General features: G+C 50.0%; 1 protein-coding gene across 1 annotated transcript in view; it reads left to right on the plus strand.

Moving 5' to 3' along the window:
* LOC128343661 (fatty acyl-CoA hydrolase precursor, medium chain-like) overlaps positions 1-19,695 on the plus strand; it is a 29,684-nt gene extending 9,989 nt beyond the window's left edge. Inside the window, exons 5-15 of the mRNA XM_053293089.1 lie at positions 898-1,031; positions 3,561-3,714; positions 4,728-4,832; positions 6,385-6,489; positions 8,760-8,795; positions 10,465-10,605; positions 10,721-10,801; positions 12,698-12,845; positions 14,347-14,475; positions 16,263-16,335; positions 19,111-19,695. Coding sequence (XP_053149064.1) covers positions 898-1,031; positions 3,561-3,714; positions 4,728-4,832; positions 6,385-6,489; positions 8,760-8,795; positions 10,465-10,605; positions 10,721-10,801; positions 12,698-12,845; positions 14,347-14,475; positions 16,263-16,335; positions 19,111-19,267 — 1,263 coding nt within the window. The 3' untranslated portion in view covers positions 19,268-19,695. The remainder of the gene's footprint in view (positions 1-897; positions 1,032-3,560; positions 3,715-4,727; positions 4,833-6,384; positions 6,490-8,759; positions 8,796-10,464; positions 10,606-10,720; positions 10,802-12,697; positions 12,846-14,346; positions 14,476-16,262; positions 16,336-19,110) is intronic.
* The last annotated feature ends 514 nt before the right edge of the window (positions 19,696-20,209 follow it).

A 20,209-nucleotide genomic window follows, 5' to 3' on the forward strand; every position in this document is an offset into this window, starting at 1 on the left:
TGCAAGATATTCCCCTCAGGGGATGAAGCCGCTCTGGGAAGAGCAGAAGGTTCCAAGTTCTCTCCCTGGCTTCTCCAAGACAGGGCTGAGAGAGATTCCTGTCTGCAACCTTGAAGAAGCTGCTGCCAGTCTGTGAAGACAATACTGAGTTAGATAGACCAATGGTCTGACTCAGCATATGGCAGTTTCCTATGTTCCTATGGACAAGGGCCTCGGGCCCAGCTGCAGCTGTTCAGCACCCAGCATGCAGCATAAAGCACTGATGAGGGTCCAGAGTGGCCCGTTCCCTCCTCCCCTCCTCCCACTCCCCCCCCCGCTTGGTCCTTCCTGCCACCCCAGCTGTTACCCCATGATGGGTCCGATCATACTGGGAGTGAAAGATGAAGGGGCATCCAATCCTAGAGTCCACATTGGTGTAGTTTGGCCCTAGAGGCCAAATATCTGACAGGCTGCCAAAGAGCAGAGAGCAGAGCAGGGCTGCTGAAAGGGGTCTTTGAGATGCAAGCAGCAGCAGGCTGGAGTCAGCCAGGGAACTTGGAGGAACCTCTCCAAGGGCTGGTGCTGTGGGAAATGGGGATTGTGTCAGGCAACCCTGGGGAGGAGCCACCTTCTTGCCTGGCTTCAAGTCAGATCTGCCTGACACCTCGCCTGCTAATCAGAGCACATCCCTGCAGTGGGATGCCCTGATGGGTATGTTGTCCTCCTCCACACGTGGGAGATTCTGTGGTCTGGGCACACTCACACACACACACACACACACACACACACACACACACACACACACACACACCGGAGACTTAGCCCCACGAGGAGCTTCTGCTGACTCTGTCTGTCTGCTGCAAAGCACAAGGTGAACTGGACTGGGCAGGAGCCGGACGTCTGGACTTTTCTTTGCAGGTGATGGTTTGGATCCATGGAGGAGGCTTATTGATCGGCGCTGCATTGACTTACGACGGGTCTGTGCTAGCAGCTTTTGAAGATGTGGTGGTGGTAGCCATTCAGTACCGCCTGGGCATCCTTGGCTTTTTCAGGTAAGCCACCGTGCCCAAGCCCTTCCCAAACAGGAGATGGGTGGCGGAGGGCTTCTAGGGGTGGGGTCTGTTTGTTGCAGCCTATGCCTACAGGTCCACATTCACTCTGGACAGAAACCTGCCTGGCGCTGGGGCCAGGATGGGCTGAGCCGCCTGCAAGGGTGGCTCTCTGTTGCCAGGGGTTCTCTCACAGCTGGTCTCATCAAATAGAGCACAAGCTCTTGCCCCGGGGAAGCGTGTTCTGGGGTGTCCACTTAAGATATTGGGCATTTGCATTCTGAGCTTGATGCTGCCAGTTCAGCTTTCCTGTCTCCTTCCAAGACTTTCAGTGAGAGCTACTGCCCACAGACCATGAGGAACGTAGGCAGGAGCATGGCCTACATCCAGCCTTGGTTTAGAATGCAGGTGGCTCATGGCAGGCTTCCTGCAAATCTGGAGTTGGGTCCTGGGGTGAAGGGGGCTAAAAAGGAGGGGGTCTGTTGCAACTATTGGAGTGTGGAGCCCTGCACAGCCGGTTAGGGTTAGGGTTAGGGTTAGGGCACCACTCACTCGGAAGAGCTCCACGCAAGGCCATCTGGAAGCTGCCCAAGAGGCAGTAGCAGCACCACAGTTGAGCAGTGCCTCCAAGGCCCAGTGCTCTCAGGCGACCCAAAAGGATACCATGGTCAGTGGTACTGAAAGCCATGGAGGGATCCACGAGGACCAGCAGAGTCCATCAGAGCCCTCTGTTGATTCCTAACTGGGGGTTATCCATCAGGCCAACCAAGCAATCTCCACCCCATCACCTGCCTGGAAGCTAGGTTGCCATAACCTAAGGGCTATACTCATGGGTCAAATGGGCCGTAAGCCAGAATTTGGCTTTTAAAACGCCAAATCTGCCCACCTAGCCTGGAAGCTAGTTTGCATTGGGTCCAGATAATCTGTCTCTTCCAAAGTTGCCTGGGGCTGGGAGGCTACCACCCTCGCAGTCATCTTGCCCAAGCATGGGTGGCTGGAGATGGGCTGATAACTGCCTGATTCTGAAGAGTCCAATGCAGGTGTCTTAAAAACTGGTCTCATAATAACAACTTTGGCCACCCCATAACCATTGGGCAGCTCACAAAGTAAAATAACTGAATAAAACATACAATTAAAAGCACATTAAAAGAAAAGAAAATCACAATGAATACAAACACATTTTAAAAACTTGTTTTAAAGGCCTGGGTGAACAGAAACGTCTTCACCTAGCACATCAAAAAGAAGAAAGTGATGGTGCCAGGCAAGCCTCACTGGGGGTGGGGGGAGGCTTTTTCATAAACAGGGTGCCACCACTGAGAAGTGCCCTCTTCCTCATAGCCACCCACCTCACCCGCATCCTGCCCTCCCTCAGAGAAGCATTTATGATATTTCCCAGACTCTGTCTAATGATCCCTCTACCAGATAGCATAAGCCATGTTGGGCAAGGGTCAAGGGAACAGCTGATAGGTGCTCTGCCAAGTCTAAAATCTCCCAAGGCTTCTTGGAATCCTGTTGGATCCAATAAACTTCTTGGGAGAAACATCCTAGTCGATCCTTCACCCCTGCAGAGTTCTCTGCTGCTTAACTGCAGGAGGGAACAGGGAGAGGGACATTGTGCAAAAGGGAAAGGTGGGTTTTGAGGACAGATTTGCAATAGGGGTGTGCACGGAACCGGCTGGCCCAGTTCAGTTTGAGTGCAAACTGCACTCGAACCTGACCGGACCAGTTCGGCCCAGCCCCGCTTCGAACTCCTCCCCCCGCCCAGTTGGGTTCGGTCCGGGTGGGGTTTGCGAATATATATTTTTAATTAAAATAAATTTTTATTTGCTTCTAGCCCCTTCAGGGGGCTTCCTAAAGGCCGCAGGGGGGGACGGGTCTGTGAAAGTTTCCCCTCCCCCCCTCTGGCCTTGGTAATCACCACCGTGGCCCGTTTTAATCACCACTGTGGCCCGTTTTACCACTGTTTTTGGCCCATTCGGGCCTCTGTAACTCGGCACGGTGGCCACTTTGCCTGCCATTTTGCCTGTAGAGGGCATTTGTGCATGCGTGGCAGCCAGCAAAATGGCCACCGCAACGAGTTACAGAGGCCCGAACGGGCCAAAAACAGTGGTAAAACGGGCCGCTGTGGTGATTACCAAGGCTGGCAGGGGGGAGGGGGGACCTTCGTGACACACACACACACACACCCGTGGCGTTTAGGAAGCCCCCAAAGGGGCTAGACATAAATAAAAATTTATGTATTTATTTAAAATCCGCAAACTGGCAGTGGGGTTTGGTCCTGTTCCAGATGGAACGGGGGCGGGGGGGTTGTTCAGTTTGACCCTGAACCATTGGACCAAACCCTCGAACCAGTTCACACATCCCTCGTTTGCAAGAAATCAGATGCAGATCACATGCAGATCTGGAAATCAGATGCAGATATGGAAGCCAAAGGGCCAAAAGGGGCAGTGGGCGGAGACCTTTGGGCAGCAGAGGGTGGTGGAGCTGGGGGAGCAAAGGTCATGGCAGGACTATGTTTCACATCCCTTGCAGCACTGGTGATGATGTCGCTCGTGGAAACTGGGGCCTCCTGGATCAAGTGGCAGCTCTCCAGTGGGTCCAAGAGAACATTGCAGACTTTGGAGGAGATCCCAGATCAGTCACTATATTTGGACAGTCTGCTGGTGGATTCAGCACTTCTGCCCATGTGGGTTCATGATGATGATTAATATTGTATTTCATTTGTAATTGTTTCATTTTGTTTTTAATTCATGTTTAGCTTTTCCAGCAGTCAGACAACTCTTGCTGCAGCTTGCCCTTGATTAACTACAAAACATTATTTTGTTTTTATTATGAATATTTGTCATTAAAATGCAGTTTTAATGGACATAGTTAAACAGCCCAGCCACGCGGGCGAGAGGCCTTGCCCACGAGATCAGCATGCTCGAGAGTTGGACTCACACAGTCCGCCCCTGCCATGCCCTTGGTCTTGTTCCGGTCCCGCAGGTGCTGCTCACAGGAAACGGAACCCTGCAGAAGCAGGGATAATGCTGTCCAGCCAGTTTCTCCACTGCAACCTGGGAAGCTGTTCCTCCACCCACCCACCCACCCACCCACCCACACACACACACACAACCTCTTTGTTTGAGAGCCTCTTCACTTTTAAACTCCTCCCCTCCGCCCCCATTCAGAGGCCTTTCCTCCATTTCTGGATCTGGTTTAGGAAAGGGGCTGGTGAACCCAACCCATGTGCAGCTCTGAGACTGAGAGCACTGGGCCTTTCCCGAGCAAAGTGCTCGGCCTGATCTCCTCCTCCTCCTCCTCCTGTTGCTGGAAATGTCCCAGCTTCAAGGTGCTTTGCTGGGGAGGATGCCGGCTGCAGCAGAGGTTCTCCTGGTCTCTTCCTTGAGAGTAGTGCAGAGGATCTGGGTGAGGGTCATGTTGCAAGTTGCACTCTTGATCTGCCCAGGTGCTGGTCTTGCCTCTTGGGCCTCCCTGTATTCCCATCATGCACTCACCCCTGTTCACCAAGAGGCTGCCCTAGAAACACTCCGGTGGGCCAGCTGTCAGTCACTACGGCTCTTTCTCCTGGGGCATCCGTGATAGCCTTCTAAGAAACCTGGAGGAGCATAGTTGGAGTCTCACTGGGTTCAGGCCATGGGGCTAGTGGCTGAGGAAAGGCCCTGACTGGCTGTTCTCCGTATGCTCCCTTCTTCTCAGGTCCTATCCCCGCTCTCCGAGGGCTTGTTTCACAGAGCCATCTCTGAAAGTGGCGTCGCTCTCATGAAGGGTCTCTTAGATGCTCATCCAGGAAAACTGGCTGAGGTACGTTCTGGCGATGTCCATAGCTGTGCCAAAGATGCTGAATTGGGAACTGACGTTTCAGTAAAAGCAGCCCTCCTGGCCCCAGCAGACAGAAGACTGTAGCCGTTGGGACGGGAAAAGGCAAGAGGAGGGAGGGAGAAGCATATGGGTCACAGCAGCAGTGTGGGTGGCCAGGAGGGCAGCAAGGATGTGCATTCTGGAACCACAGGGGAATGAGGCACTATTCTTGCCTCTTTTGCCCCCACAATCCAAAAAGCAGAAATGAGTCATCTTGAGAAAGTGATGAAAACCACACAGGGGCATAACTAGAATAGGGCAAGGGGAGACAGTTGTCTGGGGGCCCACTGCCTTGGGGGGCCCCCCAGAGGCAAGTCACATGACTGACTCCCCTAGCCGTGCACCCGCCTGGGCTTCCTTCAGTTGTATTCATCCTCCGAAATTGATGTGAGTGTTAAGACCTGGAGCTACCAGAACAGCATGACTTTCTCTCGTAGCATTAAATGATTTGCATCGCGCACAATTTTATTTATTTGTATGTTTGTTTATCTATGCTTTTTGTTACCACTATTCAGCCTCATTTAAGATTTCTTTACTTTATGAGCTGAGCTTCAGTGAGGTGGGGGCCCATTTTAAAATCTTGTCTCGGGGCCCACTCCAACCCTGCTACGCCCCTGAAACCACAGATGGCTGGTTTTGAGACGTTGGGGCCCAGGAAAATGCAGGATAGCCATATTTTGCTACCCAAAGGGTCCGTGTTTAGAGTTGTCTACAGTCTGAAGCAATGTGCCCTCCTGTCTTGTAGCGCATGGTCGGGAAAGGCTTTTGTTTCTAGTGACGGCCCTCCCAGCCCTGGCAAGGAGAGGAAACACATCCATGACAGTGAGGCTCAGGCAGGCTTTAGAGCTGCTTGGATTGTGGACACAAATGCTAAAGATGCAGGAAACTGGCCAAGCCACACTGGGAGATGGGGCAGGGAGTGGGGGGTGATCTGTGCTTTACTCATCAAAGCATGTTGGGTTAAGGACAAAAAGAGGGAGGGAGGGAGGGAGGGAGGTGGCAGGGCATGCCCTGGGCAGTGCCCAGAGAGAGAGGGAGGGAGGGAGGGATCGTTGATGGGGTAACAGGAGGGGTGGGGGCAGGGGTGGGCTTTTGTTGGGAGCAGGCAGGACCCGATTTAAAGAGAAAAGCCTGGCTGTGGACCTGACTTCCCCCGCCCCCACTCCCGGCCCAGGGCTGCTCCTTGCACTTCAAAATGGTGGGCAGCCTTGGGCAGGGTCTCCGTCCACGCAAAGGACGCACTGCTGGGTCGCTTCGAAGGCAGCCCTGAGGAGGGCGCTTCTCCGTAGGGATTGCCTTTGGGATGCCCCCTCCCCCGGCACACCCTTGGCATGGAGGGGGCACGCTGTAGCGTGTTGCCCAGGAGCGCAGCTGGCCACGCTCAGCCTCACCTCCGGGCCAGCCCCAGGGCAGAGGCAGCAGCGCCCACTCCCTTCCTGTTCCTCTCCACAGTCGCACGTGGAGCCGGGGACTAATTTGCCACTCTGGGTTGCAGGACATTGCTCAGGCTGCCGGCTGCCGGCCCTGCAGTTCGCTGCAGATGGTTGAGTGTCTCAGAGGGAAGACGGAGGACGAGATCCTGCAGGCGACTCTCAGGATGGTGAGTGCTCCTCCGGGTGGGGAGCTGGATTCAGGAGGGACAGTCACCACTTCCTTTGTATGCACTTGCCTTGTTTAATATCCATGAACTGTCTTCGTTAGCTGCCCCAGAACTAGTTGTTCTCTGGGCGGTGGTTCATTTGTGCTTAAAGCCCTGTTCACCCACAAGGCAGGGGTGGGTGGGGTCTACTTTTTATACTGAAAGGATGTGGGGGTGTGTGCGAAACTGTCCCCCACCACCACTGGCCTACCTCGCTGCACTCCAGCGTTGGAGCTGGACTGGAGGGAAACTGCCTAAAAGCAGTGAAAGGAGGCTGGAAGGGGTGAGTTTTGCTCGGCCCTCCCCACTCGCATTCCTTTTCATTTAAAAAGTAGACCCCCCCCCACTGCCCCAGCCCTGCTTTGTGGGTGAACAGGGCAGGCATGTATTCCACACATGCACGCAGTTGCACCACCCCCCCCCCCGATCCCTGGTTTAGCCCTCTGAGTAATGAAGAAGCATGGAAGCCTTAGAGGGCCAGGAACCAACTAGGGCACCACCATGCAGTGGCACTCTTTGGACTGGAGGTCCAGTCCCCTACAGGCCTGGGGGGGGCCTCCAAATGCTGAGCGGTCCACTAATTTAATGGCAGGATTGTCCATGCAAAATGTGGTATCTCTCTCCAAGTCGTGGAAAGTATCTCATTCAGAATATCTTCTTAAAAAGAGAGAGAGAGAGTTTCCAGCTTTCCCTGAGCATATTCTGGTGTAAAAAAAAAATCATGCATTGCAGCTTATCTATTGGCAGCAGCAGAGGCAGTAGGGGAGCCCCCAAAAGGCCTTTAGGTCCAGGCTCCACAATTACCTAGGTGCACCTCTGCCACCATGTTGAGCTGCCCCTTTCCCTGGGCAACATGTTGTCATGCCCATCCCATCTGGGGGTGGCATCCCACTTTATGAGATGGATCAGACTTTCTAAAGTGGGCACACCACGTGCTGATGCTGTGACACCTGGTAAGCAATGCAATGCCTTACTGGAGGAGGACGGGGTGTGAGGAGAGCGAGGGGGGAAGTGTGGCTCTGGGGCACCCTGTTGACTGCTCCCCTGTGGTAGTGACTTCCACCCTCCTTTAGAGCTTGGCCACAGGGGGCTTCTGGCCACGTTCCTTTCAGCAGCCTGCCATGCCAAATGTGGCAAAATTTCCACAGCACAAATTTCCTCCACAAATCCAGAGTTGCAGGAGATGGTGCTTGGCTTTGCGCAAAGGATTTGAAGCAAGTGCTGGAAGAGCAGGAAAGCAGAACTCTTAACTAGCCAGCCAGCCAGCCAGCTGATAGATGCCAAGATGCAGGTCTGCCATGTCCGGTCTGGTCTGGTCTGTGTCTTGCCCTACTCAACCATTAGGTTTTTAGTCAGTTAGAGAGCTAGTCTTGTGGTAGCAGGCATGACTTGTCCCCATAGCTAAGCAGGGTCTGCCCTGGTTGCATAGGAATGGGAGACTTGATGTGTGAGCACTGCAAGAGATTCCCCTCAGGGGATGGAGCCGCTCTGGGAAGAGCAGAAGGTTTCAGGTTCCCTCCCTGGCTTCTCCAAGAAAGGGCTGAGAGAGATTCCTGCCTGCAACCTCGGAGAAGCCGCTGCCAATCTGTGAAGACAATACTGAGCTAGATAGACCAATGGTCTGACTCAGTACATGGCAGCTTCCTATGAATTTGCTGGGCCACAAAACCACACACATGAGTGCGGTGGGGGCTGTGCAGGCAAGCGCGCACCTTGGGCTACTAAGGTTTGCACATGATCCGGCACCTCACTGGGATAATGCCAAGAACAGCTCTTCTGTTACACTTCCAGGATCGCAGTGCAAAGACAAGCAAAAGAAACAATAGCAAGATTATCCCTGTAGATTCGTCTTGGTCATAAACCATAACAAAATGCAGGATTAGCAGATACATTTAAAAAAGCAGCTGCAGTGCTGCCTATAGAGAATTGCAGTTTCACACAAGAAACTGCCGTACAATCCAGCAGTTTTCTCAGAAGTTCATAGCAGAATGTAACTACTGACCTTGGGTGGTCAGGAAAAAGATGGGGTGTGGGGTAGGGGGAGGTTGCAGCTGGCCATCTGAACGCGCCCCCACTGGAACCGCAATGAAGCAGCCACCCGCTGCTCTGGCATAGCTCCGGTAGTCATTTGAGGGGGGCTTGTGCCGGAGGACTTGCCAACGGGCAAAGAAGTTTCCCTCAAGCATACCCTGACTCCTCTTTTCTCTCCCCCACCACTCCTATGATTACAGAATTTTACCAAGTTTTATCTGGACAGCGATGAAAAGGTGAGTAGAGCGATATGATGGGAAAATGCTTGAAGGAATGACGGGTTGAAGGCAGAAAGCTACTGGCTGCCTGTGAATGTGCAGGCAGGGCACAAAAAAACCTGGAGCTTAGGGGCTCTTTTGCCCCCTGAGGATCCTGCCCCAGAACTGCTCCATTGCAAAGTGCCTCCTGGTTGCTCAGAGTCCTGCCGCCGCCACCACCACCACCCCCGACACCAATGTGCCTACTTGGAAGGAGGGGGAGGCCAGCTCAGGCACCTGTGTTGGATCAGGGCCAGCCTGAGCTCCAGGGAGGGCGGGGCTCCTGGCTGCTCCCTAGTAGTGAGCCCTTTCTTTGCAGCCAGCCTTTGCTGATCAGCTGCTCTTGACTTCAGCTGCTGCCTTGGTGGACCCAGGTAGAGACAGCGGCTACCTCCTCTGCCTCCACTTACCTCCTCCACCCTGGCATTAAGCTCTGATGTCAACGTCTTGCTAAGCTTAAACAGCAGCTTGTATCTTATCTGCACTTGGAGCTGTTGTTTAATGGTTGCGGTTGTGTTAACTGTAGTCTTAAAAGAAAACTCTGCTTTATAAATAGGTCTGGATTCAGATGGTGCACAGAGCTGGTTTAGGCTAACTAGGATGCTGGTAGTGTGCAGAGTATGGTTTATGGGATCTTCTAACCCTGCCCCATAACATCAAAGAGGGCATCTTGGTTTGAGAGAAACGGCTTGCTCTGCAAGCCAATTCTCCCCTGCCAACCTTTCCTGGAGAGCTCAGGTGCTGTTCTTGGGGGCTGCCCAATATGCTCCATCTGCAGCCTTCCTTGATACGTATCATGTCACTGTTGGGTAGTGCCGGTGATTCAGTGGGTGTGTTTTGCACACACAATCTGATTGCCAAGATCTGGGGTTGAGAGAGACTTTGAACAAAAGTGAAATTAGCTAGAGACCTTGAGGGTGACTTGCCTTTTCTGCAGCCCCAGTCTTGGCTCTTTTGCTTGCTTACGCCAGTAGAGGCTGTTTGCTCTGCAGGAATTTTTTTGTAGCACATGTGCTCTCTCTGCTTGTGGCATGCAGTTGTGTGGGTGGCAGGAACTGGTTTGTGGGGTGCTGACTGCTTGGCCTGATGCCTCTGGACAGTGAGTTGGCCTGTGCGGTCTGTAATCTCTTCCAAATCCCCAGTTTTAGGGGAAAGATTATTAATGGACCGGAGAGAAAGAATAGTCTAGATGTGTTCATATAATCCTGGTATTTTATGTAAGAAGATTAATAATAACTTAGAAATAAAACTGTGCTACAAAACTTGCTTGAATACATTCCTCTTCCCGTCTGCAAGTGTCCTCATGGCAAGAGCCGCCAGGCACTGTTTGACTTACAACCCACCTTTTTGTACTGATATTTTTATTTATTTATTTATTCAATACATTTTTATACTGCCCCAAACGCAAGTCTCTGGGCGGTTTACAGCAAAACAATAAAAACAACAAATACAAAGGTTAACACATTGCAGTTTAAAATTTAAAATGTTAAAACTATTTTTAAAAAAAACAATTAAAACCGTATCTAATTAAAAGCCTGGGTGAACAAATGTGTCTTGACTGCCTTTTTAGAAGTTGTTAGAGATGGTTCTTGGGTAAACAGAAACCTGACCAACTGATTATTTCTAATGTATGTTCCCCCCACCCCAGCACTTTGTGTTTTTCCCTGCAGTTGTCGATGGCATATTTTTTCCAGAAGCCCCCAAAGACCTTTTGGCAGAGAGAAAGATCAATAATGTTTCCTGCATCATAGGCGTCAATAACCACGAATGGGGCTGGAGTCTTCCTACTGTAAGGTGTTTCTTCGGCTTTTACTGCACACTTTCAGCTTCTTGTCATTATAGCCCCCTCTCCCCCCCCCCCCCGCTGTTCCCAAGCAGAATTAACGGTTCTCCTTCCCTTCTAGTTCCTACAGTTTCCGGATGTCATGGAGGGCTTGGAGAGAGAGACAGTCAACTCTGTGATATGCAGCTCAGAGCAATTCACGGTAAAAGGCTGGTCTTGGACGAATGTCCTCAGCTGTGTTTAACTTTGCCTTTCTGAGTACCTAGAGGGATGGGAGGTGGGAGAAGAAGATGGCCACGGAAGAGACCTTTGGAGACGATATACAGTCTTCAGATTCAAGAGGTCTTGTAAGCCTCAATGCAGGAAACCCAGAGCGAGAACATCCCCATCCCACACAATGGAGAGTTGTCCAGCCTTTGCTTGAGGACCTCTAGCAGGGGGTGAGGAGTCCACCACCCTCTTGCTCAGGGGGGTTCCCAACCTGTGGTCCTCCAGATGCTGCTGAACTACAACTCCCATCATCTCAAGCTATAATTTATTGTGCCTGGGAATGATGGGAGTTGTAGTCCAGCAACATCTGGAGGACCACAAGTTGGGAATCCTGCTCTAGGTAACAGGTGCTGTTGCTGAGCTTCTCCTGTCACTTAAGTCCATGAGCAACTCCAGCCCTGCCCTCCAAGGCAGCAGAGAACAAGCCTTTGCCTTCTCTCACATGACAGCCCTTCAGGTATTTGAAGGGTTCCTCCATATCAGAGTGCTCCCCCCCCGGTCTTCTCTCCTCCAAGCTAAACATAACCAGTTCCTTCAAACTTTCCTTCCCAGACCCTTGACTACCTTCATTGCCCTCCTCTGAACTGATTCCAATTTGTCCACATCCTTTGAAAAGTGTGGAAATGCTACTCCTGATTAGGTTTGAGTGTATGGCTACAAGTGGAACTATTACAGCTCACAGCTTGGAAATGTGATTAGGTTTATATCCCGCCCCCTCTCAGAACAGCAAATATGCCCCCACTTACCTCACAATAACCCTGTGAGGTAAGTTAGGCTGCGTAGCAGTGGGTGATGGCTGGTCCAAGATCACCCACTGAACTTGGCGGCTGAGTGTGGATTTATTGCTGCTGAGGTAGTTGTCATTTCTAAAGTCAATGCTCTAACATGGTATGAAGACAAATAAAAAATGACTATAAGCCCTGCCAGCAGGCTTGCGATGCAATAGAAGACAGAATTTCCCCATAGAACATGGAAAAGGAATGGGAAGAGGAAAACAAACCCATTCAAGTACTAGTTCATCACAAAGTTACATCCACATTATATTGACCAGGGCGCTTTCCAGATTAGACCCTGCAATGGGTCACGGTGTATCTCTGAAGTGTGCTTCCACACTTCCTGTGTTGTGGCTCCGCAGTCCTTGTGCTGACACCAGGGTGCCATTCACATTTCCGATGCCTTGTTTCAGATTTAATCACTGTGGTTTATTGATAAAACATATGTCCGGCATAAGAAGCTTGCTGTTTTTCCAGGTTGTTCGTTTTCATGAGACTGCTCCCCCTGCTGGGCACTTTGCTATTTAAGTTTTGGGTGTGATTTGCCTGAACGGAAGCATTTTGCTGCTGTTGAGCAGCTAATTTGGAAAGTGCCCAGGTGGAAGGCCCATGAGGGAAGCAGCAGCAGAGGAGGCAAATGGCAGCTGGTCTGAGCTGATGGAGCAGGCTTGCTTGCTGCCCGCTCTTACTCTGACACAGTCGGGATCTGAACCTGAATCTCCCTGGTCCAGTAAGATCAGCATTCTGACAACCACTACTACCCCCCCCCCCACTGTCCAGTGATGGCTTCCTGGCAGCTGCTCAGAGTGGAACGGATTTCTCCCCTGCTCTGGCATCAACTGAGCCACCTCCATCAGGGCACTGCAGCAGGGAAGGACACACGAGGGTTCGGCCCAAGGGGGAAGCCACGTGGTCCCACATGGTTCACCTTGGCTGTTGACGGACTGTGAGGAGCTGCAGGGTGACCCCCCCACCCACCCACACACTAGTCTTGCTGATGGAGGCAGGTCACCTTTCCAGGCCTTCAAGCCCTCTCATGCCTTTGCCCAATGCAGGGTGTTGCTCCTGGAGATGCTCACATCATTGCCAGTGAATATCTGACGGACGACATGGATCCTCTGCAACTCAGAGACCAGCTTCTGGATTTGCTGGGAGACGCCACCTTTGTTGCTCCTGCCATTCAAGCAGCTAAATTCCACAGAGGTGAGTTGCTGGTGGCCGAGCTGGTTGGGCTGTGAGCAGCCTCTGTGACGTCCAAGAGCTCAGGCGGCCACTGCTGGATAGGGAAGCCATCCCTCAGGGACAAGGGCAGGGCTGCTGCTGGCGCCATCCGGAGCCAGGTACAGCACACGGGCCACTGTCAGGTGCTGGGAGGGGGCTGCCACGCGTGTCTCAGACTGGGCCTGCTATCCCTTGGGCCCCCAGCGTTCCGTGTTCACTGAGACACAGGGACGGAGACGAGAAGGGGGCTGCCTGTTCTGTTCTGTATCCCTCGTCCTCTGGAGCACAGAAGGCTACACCTCTCTGCCCTGAGCCGTGGAAAACGGAAGGTGGGAGGCAGATCGTTGTCTGAGGGAGGGGGTGTGAGTCGTGTGGGCATTGCTCCATGTTCTGTGGTGGACACACATTTTGTTTGACCGCCCACTTCCTTCTGCTGAGCCAAGTTCTACAGCAACCTGCAAGGCCTGTTTATCCAGAGGCAAATGTACAGCAGGGGCTGCACCCTGGACAGGCCTGGTTCCTCTTTCCAACTGCCTTCAGCTCTGTGAAGAAATGGTCCTAAAAATAAATGTGGTGCCATCCACCCCCACCCACCCAGAAGTTTGCTCTAGGAAATGCCTGTCATTTGTCTAATTTCTAAAGTTAATTTTGGGATTGGAGTACACGCAGCAGTTTGCCTGATCTTACTGTTCCTTTGGGTCATGTGTGATTTCCCCCCTTCTCTGTACTAATGATGCACAGATACGTATTAATAAGACACTGCAAAATAGAGGCCAAGGGTATCTAAGAGAATGGTTTCTCTATTACTAACCGCATCACCTGTTAAGATAGTTAGAGGGGCTTTCTTTGAGGTTGCCACAGGCTCATCTGGTGGTGGCTCAACAGTGAGCCTTTTCTCTCATCGCCCCAGGGCTGTGGGACAGTTGGTGTCCACGGAAGAACTGTGCCATCTCTGGTGGCCTTTAGAAGGGAACTAAAGAGACAAAGCTGATGGCGGTGGAATGTTAGAGGTTGTTGATTTTTACCCACAATAGGTAAAACAGCAGAGCACTAAGGAATGAGCACACACTCCAGTTACAGAGTAGGTAGCAGAGGATGGTTTGGATATTGCAGCTATTTAGAGAAATCACATGGAGATCCTTGTAGAACTAAACACTAAATATTTATTGGTTAAATACACTTAGATATAAAAGACTTATATCTAATCTAAAGGACTACATAGTGGATAGGTAAGGAGAGAGAGAGAGATGTTTCCATCTGCTCTCTAGGAGGAAAGGAAGGATTGTGACTCAGCACAGGAAGTGCTGCAGAGTCAGTTCAGGGGTCATAGAGTAGGGACAGATAGGGAGACCCTGACTCACTGTCTCTACTCCCAATGCCCCTAGTGGTCATTAGGACAGTTGGTGCAAAAGGTCGATGCACTGGAAGTTCATCCCCAACATGGAATGCCTCTCTCCTCCCCACCCCTGCCTCCCTTTTTCAGATGCCGGCTACCCAGCCTATGTGTATGAATTTCAGCACCCGCCGAGTTCAGCCAAAGGCCACAGACCGGACTTTGTTAAAGCAGATCATACAGACGAGATTGGCTATGTCTTTGGGAGCGTCTTCTTAGGTATCCCTGCTTTCCAGAACACATTGGGAATTAATTGTCTTTGACAGCGAGGTCATCCCTGGCGGGGGAAGTTGTATCTAAAGAGGAGGTGGTTTCAGCTGCAGAATGGCTAGTTTCCTTCTTCAAGGGCTAGGCTAAAGGCCGCATCCAGGGATGAAGGCAGGAGTGGCGGTTGAATGGGGCCGAAGCGGAGCCACTGGGGAAGATGCTGGCGCTCTTGCAAACCTTCTCTGTTGCTCAAGAAGTCTTCAGTGAACACTCTGTAATCTTCAGCTGAAATCAAGGGGAACCAGAGCCATTGAAGGAGAGCTGGATGTGGTGGTCCAAAGTGGTCCAGAGACAGACATTCTGCCTGATACCATTGGTTTATTTATTTGTTTGTTTGTTTTATTCTTTTATTTGGTTGTCATTCAGCTCCACAAACTGTTGTTCCGCTAGGCCACAGTCCCTTTACTGCAGAGAGCTCTATTTTAAGAGGATGTTTCTAGAATAAACATGGGCTGTGCAGCACACCTGTCTCCAATTCATCGAGTTGGGACCGGTCCCATTTGGATGTCAGTCAAGGGACATGCCTCCCCATTCCATACGAAAAAGCCCTCCAAAAACTAGTGTTCCTGTGTGGGCCTCCCTAGTTGTGAACTGCAAGGCTTCAGGGTCACACAGAGCAATTAAATGGCCAGCACAAGTGACATGGGAGTCAGGGGAATAAGATGGCCATCCCACAGGTGAAGCGGGAGAGAACCACTATTATAGAGCTCTCAGATTTGTTTACTTCTCAGCCCCTTTGCACTAATCCGTTTTTTCTGCGGGCCAAACTATGCATGGGGGTGGGGTGGGGGGAGCTCCATCAATCTTCCCTCCCCCCACCAGAGACTTTTTTAAAACAAAAAGCTGAAATTGGGCAGAAGGGCTGCACAGCTCTTCTTTTTCCTGTTTATCTACTCAACTCCTCAGTTGCTTTTTCCTTGTTGGGAAAAGGAGAGGAGGTCCCTGCAGCTTTTCCCTGGCAGATAAAAAAAAAGCAGCTGGGGAAAGTCCATGCCTGTTTGCTGAAAAACAACAGGAAGGGGGAAATAGGGAGCTGAAAAACAGAAGGAAGGGAAAGGATTAGGCAGCCATGGAGACTCTTCAGCTGCAGAAGGAAGATTTGCCTTGGCACAGTCATGAAGGCAAAGGCACTTTTGGGTGCTTCTTGACAGTTCATAAGCTAGCACACCCAGTAGAAAGGTTTGGCATGATCCTCACCCTGAGTGTTAATTGACTACATTCAGGGAGCTTTTAACGGGGGGGTGGGGGCACAGATTTTTAAAAGTCACCCCTCTTCTCTTGCACTCTAAAGTAGCAAAAAATCCAGAATTCTACCCCCTCCTTCTGTGTAAATATTATTATTGTTATTTATAGTCTGCTTTTCTGTCAAGAAACATACAAAGAAGTAGCTTACAAGATGTAAATGCACATACAAGAAAATTACAGTACAGTTCAAAACAAAATGGCCCCACAAGACATACTAAACAAATGTAGTGGCAGATCACAAGTTAGCAGTTCACTAGAATGGGAAAAGTCTTCAAAGGATGGCTCAAAGCATGGGGAGGGGGAGGGGTGGGTCTGCGTAGGGAGGGAGGTCCATGGTCTCAGCCTAATCCCACCCCCCCGTCCGTCAGCAGCAACCACTGAAAGCATGGTGTCCCAGGGTTGCAGAGTTTCAGTCTGACTTGCGTAATGGCAAAGATTACTAGCCTAAAGCTGTAACTTTGTTTGCTGCTGTCATCTTTTTGTTTTGCCTGCAGACAGTGCTTCTGAAGAAGAGAAAGAGCTTAGCAGAACTATGATGAAGTACTGGGCAAATTTTGCTCGCAATGGGTGAGTCCTAGAACCTTACTCTAGGGCCAAAGGAAGATGGGAAGATGAGAAGATCTGGAATCATGGGCATTTTCTACAGAGAAGAACGGGTATTCCCTGTCCAGTTGGTTTCTTGCTCCACTCCTCCTTAATTTCAGTTCAGCTAGAGGAATTTCTAAAGTTAATTTTGGGATTGGAGTACACGCAGGCCTGATTCCTCTTTCCAACTGCCTTCAGCTCTGTGAATAAATGGTCCTAAAAATAAATGTGGTGTCATCCACCCCCACCCACCCAGAATTTTTCTCTAGGAAATGCCTCAGCCTTTTGCCTAATTTCTAAAGTTAATTTTGGGATTGGAGTACACGCAGCAGTTTGCCTGATCTTACTGTTCCTTTGGGTCATGTGTGATTTCCCCCCTTCTCTGAACTAATGATGCACAGATACATATTAATTAGACACTGCAAAATAGAGGCCAAGGGTATCTAAGAGAATGCTTTCTCCATTACTAACCATATCACTTGTTAAGATAGTTAGAGGGCCTTTCTTTGAGGTTGCCACAGGCTCATCTGGTGGTGGCTCAACAGTGAGCCTTTTCTCTCGTTGTCCCAGGGTTGTGGGACAGTTGGTGTCCACGGAAGAACTGTGCCATCTCTGGTGGCCTTTATTATTATTATTGCTGTTGTTGTTGTTTTCACAGTCAGACAGGAGCTACTGACTGGTTTGTTTTATCCAGACATCAAGTCCTTCCCAAGGACCTGGGATGCCAGAATTTTATTATCAGTGTTGTTGCTGTTATTGTTATAGATATCATTACAGAATATAGGCTGTTCCCAGTAAAGTTGCTTTTTGTAATTGGCTGATGGTGGTTTTTGTGGCCCCTATCGTGTTGAGGTGCTCTTCAAGGTCTTTTGGAATTGCACCTAGGGCGCCAATTACTACTGGGATTATTTTGGTCTTCTTCTGCCACAGCCTTTCAATTTCAATTATTATTTATTATTAATTATATTATTATTATTTATTTACACAGTCAGACAGGTGTTATTGACTGGTTTGTTTTATCCGGACATCGAGTCCTTCCCAAGGTTATTATTATTATTACATATTATATCCCGCTTTTCCTCCAAGGAGCCCAGAGCGGTGTACTACATACTTACGTTTCTCCTCACAACAACCCTGTGAAGTAGGTTAGGCTGAGAGAGAAATGACTGGCCCAGAGTCACCCAGCAAGTATCATGGCTGAATGGGGATTTGAACTCAGGTCTCCCCAGTCCTAGTCCAGCACTCTAACCACTACACCACAATGGTTCTTTAGAAGGGCACTAAGGAGACACTTGTTCTGTCAGGCTTTTATATGTTTTTTTTTAAACTTGATTTTAAATTTAACCTCTTTTAACTATTAAGTTTAAAGCTTACAGACATTTTAACCAGTTGTGAACCACCTAAGAACCTGCTTTTAGGCAGTATAAAAATGTGCTTTAAAAATAAATGTGTGCATCACTGTGTAGCTGCACCACTCAGGAGCGGTGCATCTCCCATGGAGGGGCTGTGCATCCAGCAGAAATTAATGTGCCGTGAGCATATGTCCCCATGGCAGTACAGAGATGCCATTAAAGGAAGATTGGCAGGAAGCTGTTGGCTGGAAGGTCTGTTTCTCCCAATCGGCTGGGGGCTTCCTTGAGGCAGCCTGAGACCTGGCCGGGTCATTTGCCTCTGCTCCATGGACTGTGTGCGCACTCAAGCCTCCGAGCCCTTGGCAGGGACCAGGGGTGGGCAGTGTCAGGTACTGCCAAGGCTCTGGGGTGAATTCCAGGAGCTGGCCAGGCCACCTTTCTTGGACTGTTCAACAGAGCAGCAGCTTCTGTCTGCAGCTCTTCAGGCTTCACCAGCTCCAGCCATGGACTTCAGGCCCATTGGAGAAGGCTGAAGCTCCAGGGCATCTGCTGACTTCAGTAGGATGATGTCTGAGAATGCTTGAGGGTCACAGAGCCTAGAGGGTGTCACTGAAGACATCCTGATAACGTTGAGGCTGAATTCTTGCTCTTCACCAGCTACGGGTGAAGATGAACAGAACCATTTTAGTGCAGTGAGGCCAGGTTGGAAGCAGATTCAGTGTTCAAAGGTATCTCTTCATTACCAGGATTGAAAACAGTGGTTCTCTGAGGTTGCTGCAGATGTGAGCTGTGTTGAGCAACAACTGACTGGTGCCTGTCATGGCACTGAAACGCCTCCACTTCCCTCCAAACTCGCAAATTATTTTTTAAAATATTCCCACATTTTTAAAATAAGTTAAAATGTGCATGTGGGCCTTTAAAGCATCACTGGAGGCAGCCTGCCTGAATCACGGTGAGGGGGAGGCAGTGGGAAGTCACCCCAGCCTCTGATATGCTGGTCTGCATGTCTGCCTTGCAGAATTTATCTATCTATCTATCTATTTAACATTTTTTAAATATCCCGCTCTTCCTCCAAGGAGCCCAGAGCGGTGTACTACATACTTAAGTTTCTCTTTCACAACAACCCTGTGAAGTAGGTTAGGCTGAGAGAGAAGTGACTGGCCCAGAGTCACCCAGCTAGTTTCATGGCTGAATGGGGATTTGAACTCGAGTCTCCCCAGTCCTAGACCCGCACTCTAGCCACTACACCACGCTCGCTGATCAGAGTCGTGGTGAAGAAGCACTCCTTGCATCTTTCTTTCTTGATTCTGTGTCTCTCTCCATCTACTTTTTTTCTCCCTAGAGCAGTGTTAATTGTCAAGACAGATTCAGTGTCAAACAAATTGCTGTTTTTGATTGTCTCTAGGAACCCCAACAGTGACGGCCTGGTCTGCTGGCCCACATTCGGCCAGAAGGAGCAATATCTGGAAATCAACTTGCAGCAAAAGGTAGCAAAGAAACTGAAAGAGAAACAAGTTGCCTTCTGGACCGAGTGTCTGCCTGGAAAAAAAACAGGAAAGTAAAAGACGGTGCCCTGAGTTATAGATCTGCAGGGTCCTGACCACCAGTTAATATCCCTGGCAGCAGATGTCTGACTATTGAGCATTTTATTTGCTTGATGGTATAATGATTTTAATTTACCTTTTACTTCACTGCTTTTATATTGCTTTTATGTAGCTTGTATACATTATTTTAACCAAATTATACTTTTAGTTGCCATACTTTTAAGGATAGCTATTCATTTACTCTATTAATCTTCCTACAGGTTTTTAGGCTTAGCCGGTAGCATTTTACTTTATTAATTCCATACAGTTTTTAGAGTTGTATTTTACTGTTATAATCATACGTAGCTTCTAGAGTTATATTTTATTTAGCATGAGTTTTATTATACTGTATCTGTACATTTTCCTGTGCTGATCTTTGACCGTAATAAAGATGATTGAATGATGGATTGCCCTGAGTTATAAGTCCTCAACAACATCAAGATCCCTTTTTGCTGCTATAAAATGGGGGGGGGGGGCGGGGGAGGGATATTTTCCTTCAGTGGAAGTCTCTTAGTGGAGAATTGTCATCTAGGACCAGGGATCAGTTACCTAGTTGTAATGCTAAAATGTTGGCAATTGTGGTTGTTGGGGACCTCTGATCTAAGAGGTTTCTCTGTTTCTTTGTGTTTTTGTCAGAAGGCTCAGCTCTTAACCTAACAGGCCTGTAGGGGCTGCTGAAGCCAACGCCTTCCTGTTTGAATGGTGCCCTGGGGTTCGTCTGACAGCACCAGTGGGAGAGAGGCCTTCTTGTTCCATGGCTCTGCATAATCTGGGTGCAAGCATCATGCTCATACATGAACACTCCCATCTACCCACCCCCATTTAGATGCAGGCCTCGTCCAGGTATCACACCCCGTGGTGGTGCTCCCCACCCAAACCACGGGCTTGGCTCTTTTACGGTGGTGGCAGGGGTGTAGCTAT

The sequence above is a fragment of the Hemicordylus capensis genome, chromosome 2 (genome assembly GCF_027244095.1).
Source record: "Hemicordylus capensis ecotype Gifberg chromosome 2, rHemCap1.1.pri, whole genome shotgun sequence".
NCBI classification, from domain to species: Eukaryota; Metazoa; Chordata; class Lepidosauria; order Squamata; family Cordylidae; genus Hemicordylus; species Hemicordylus capensis.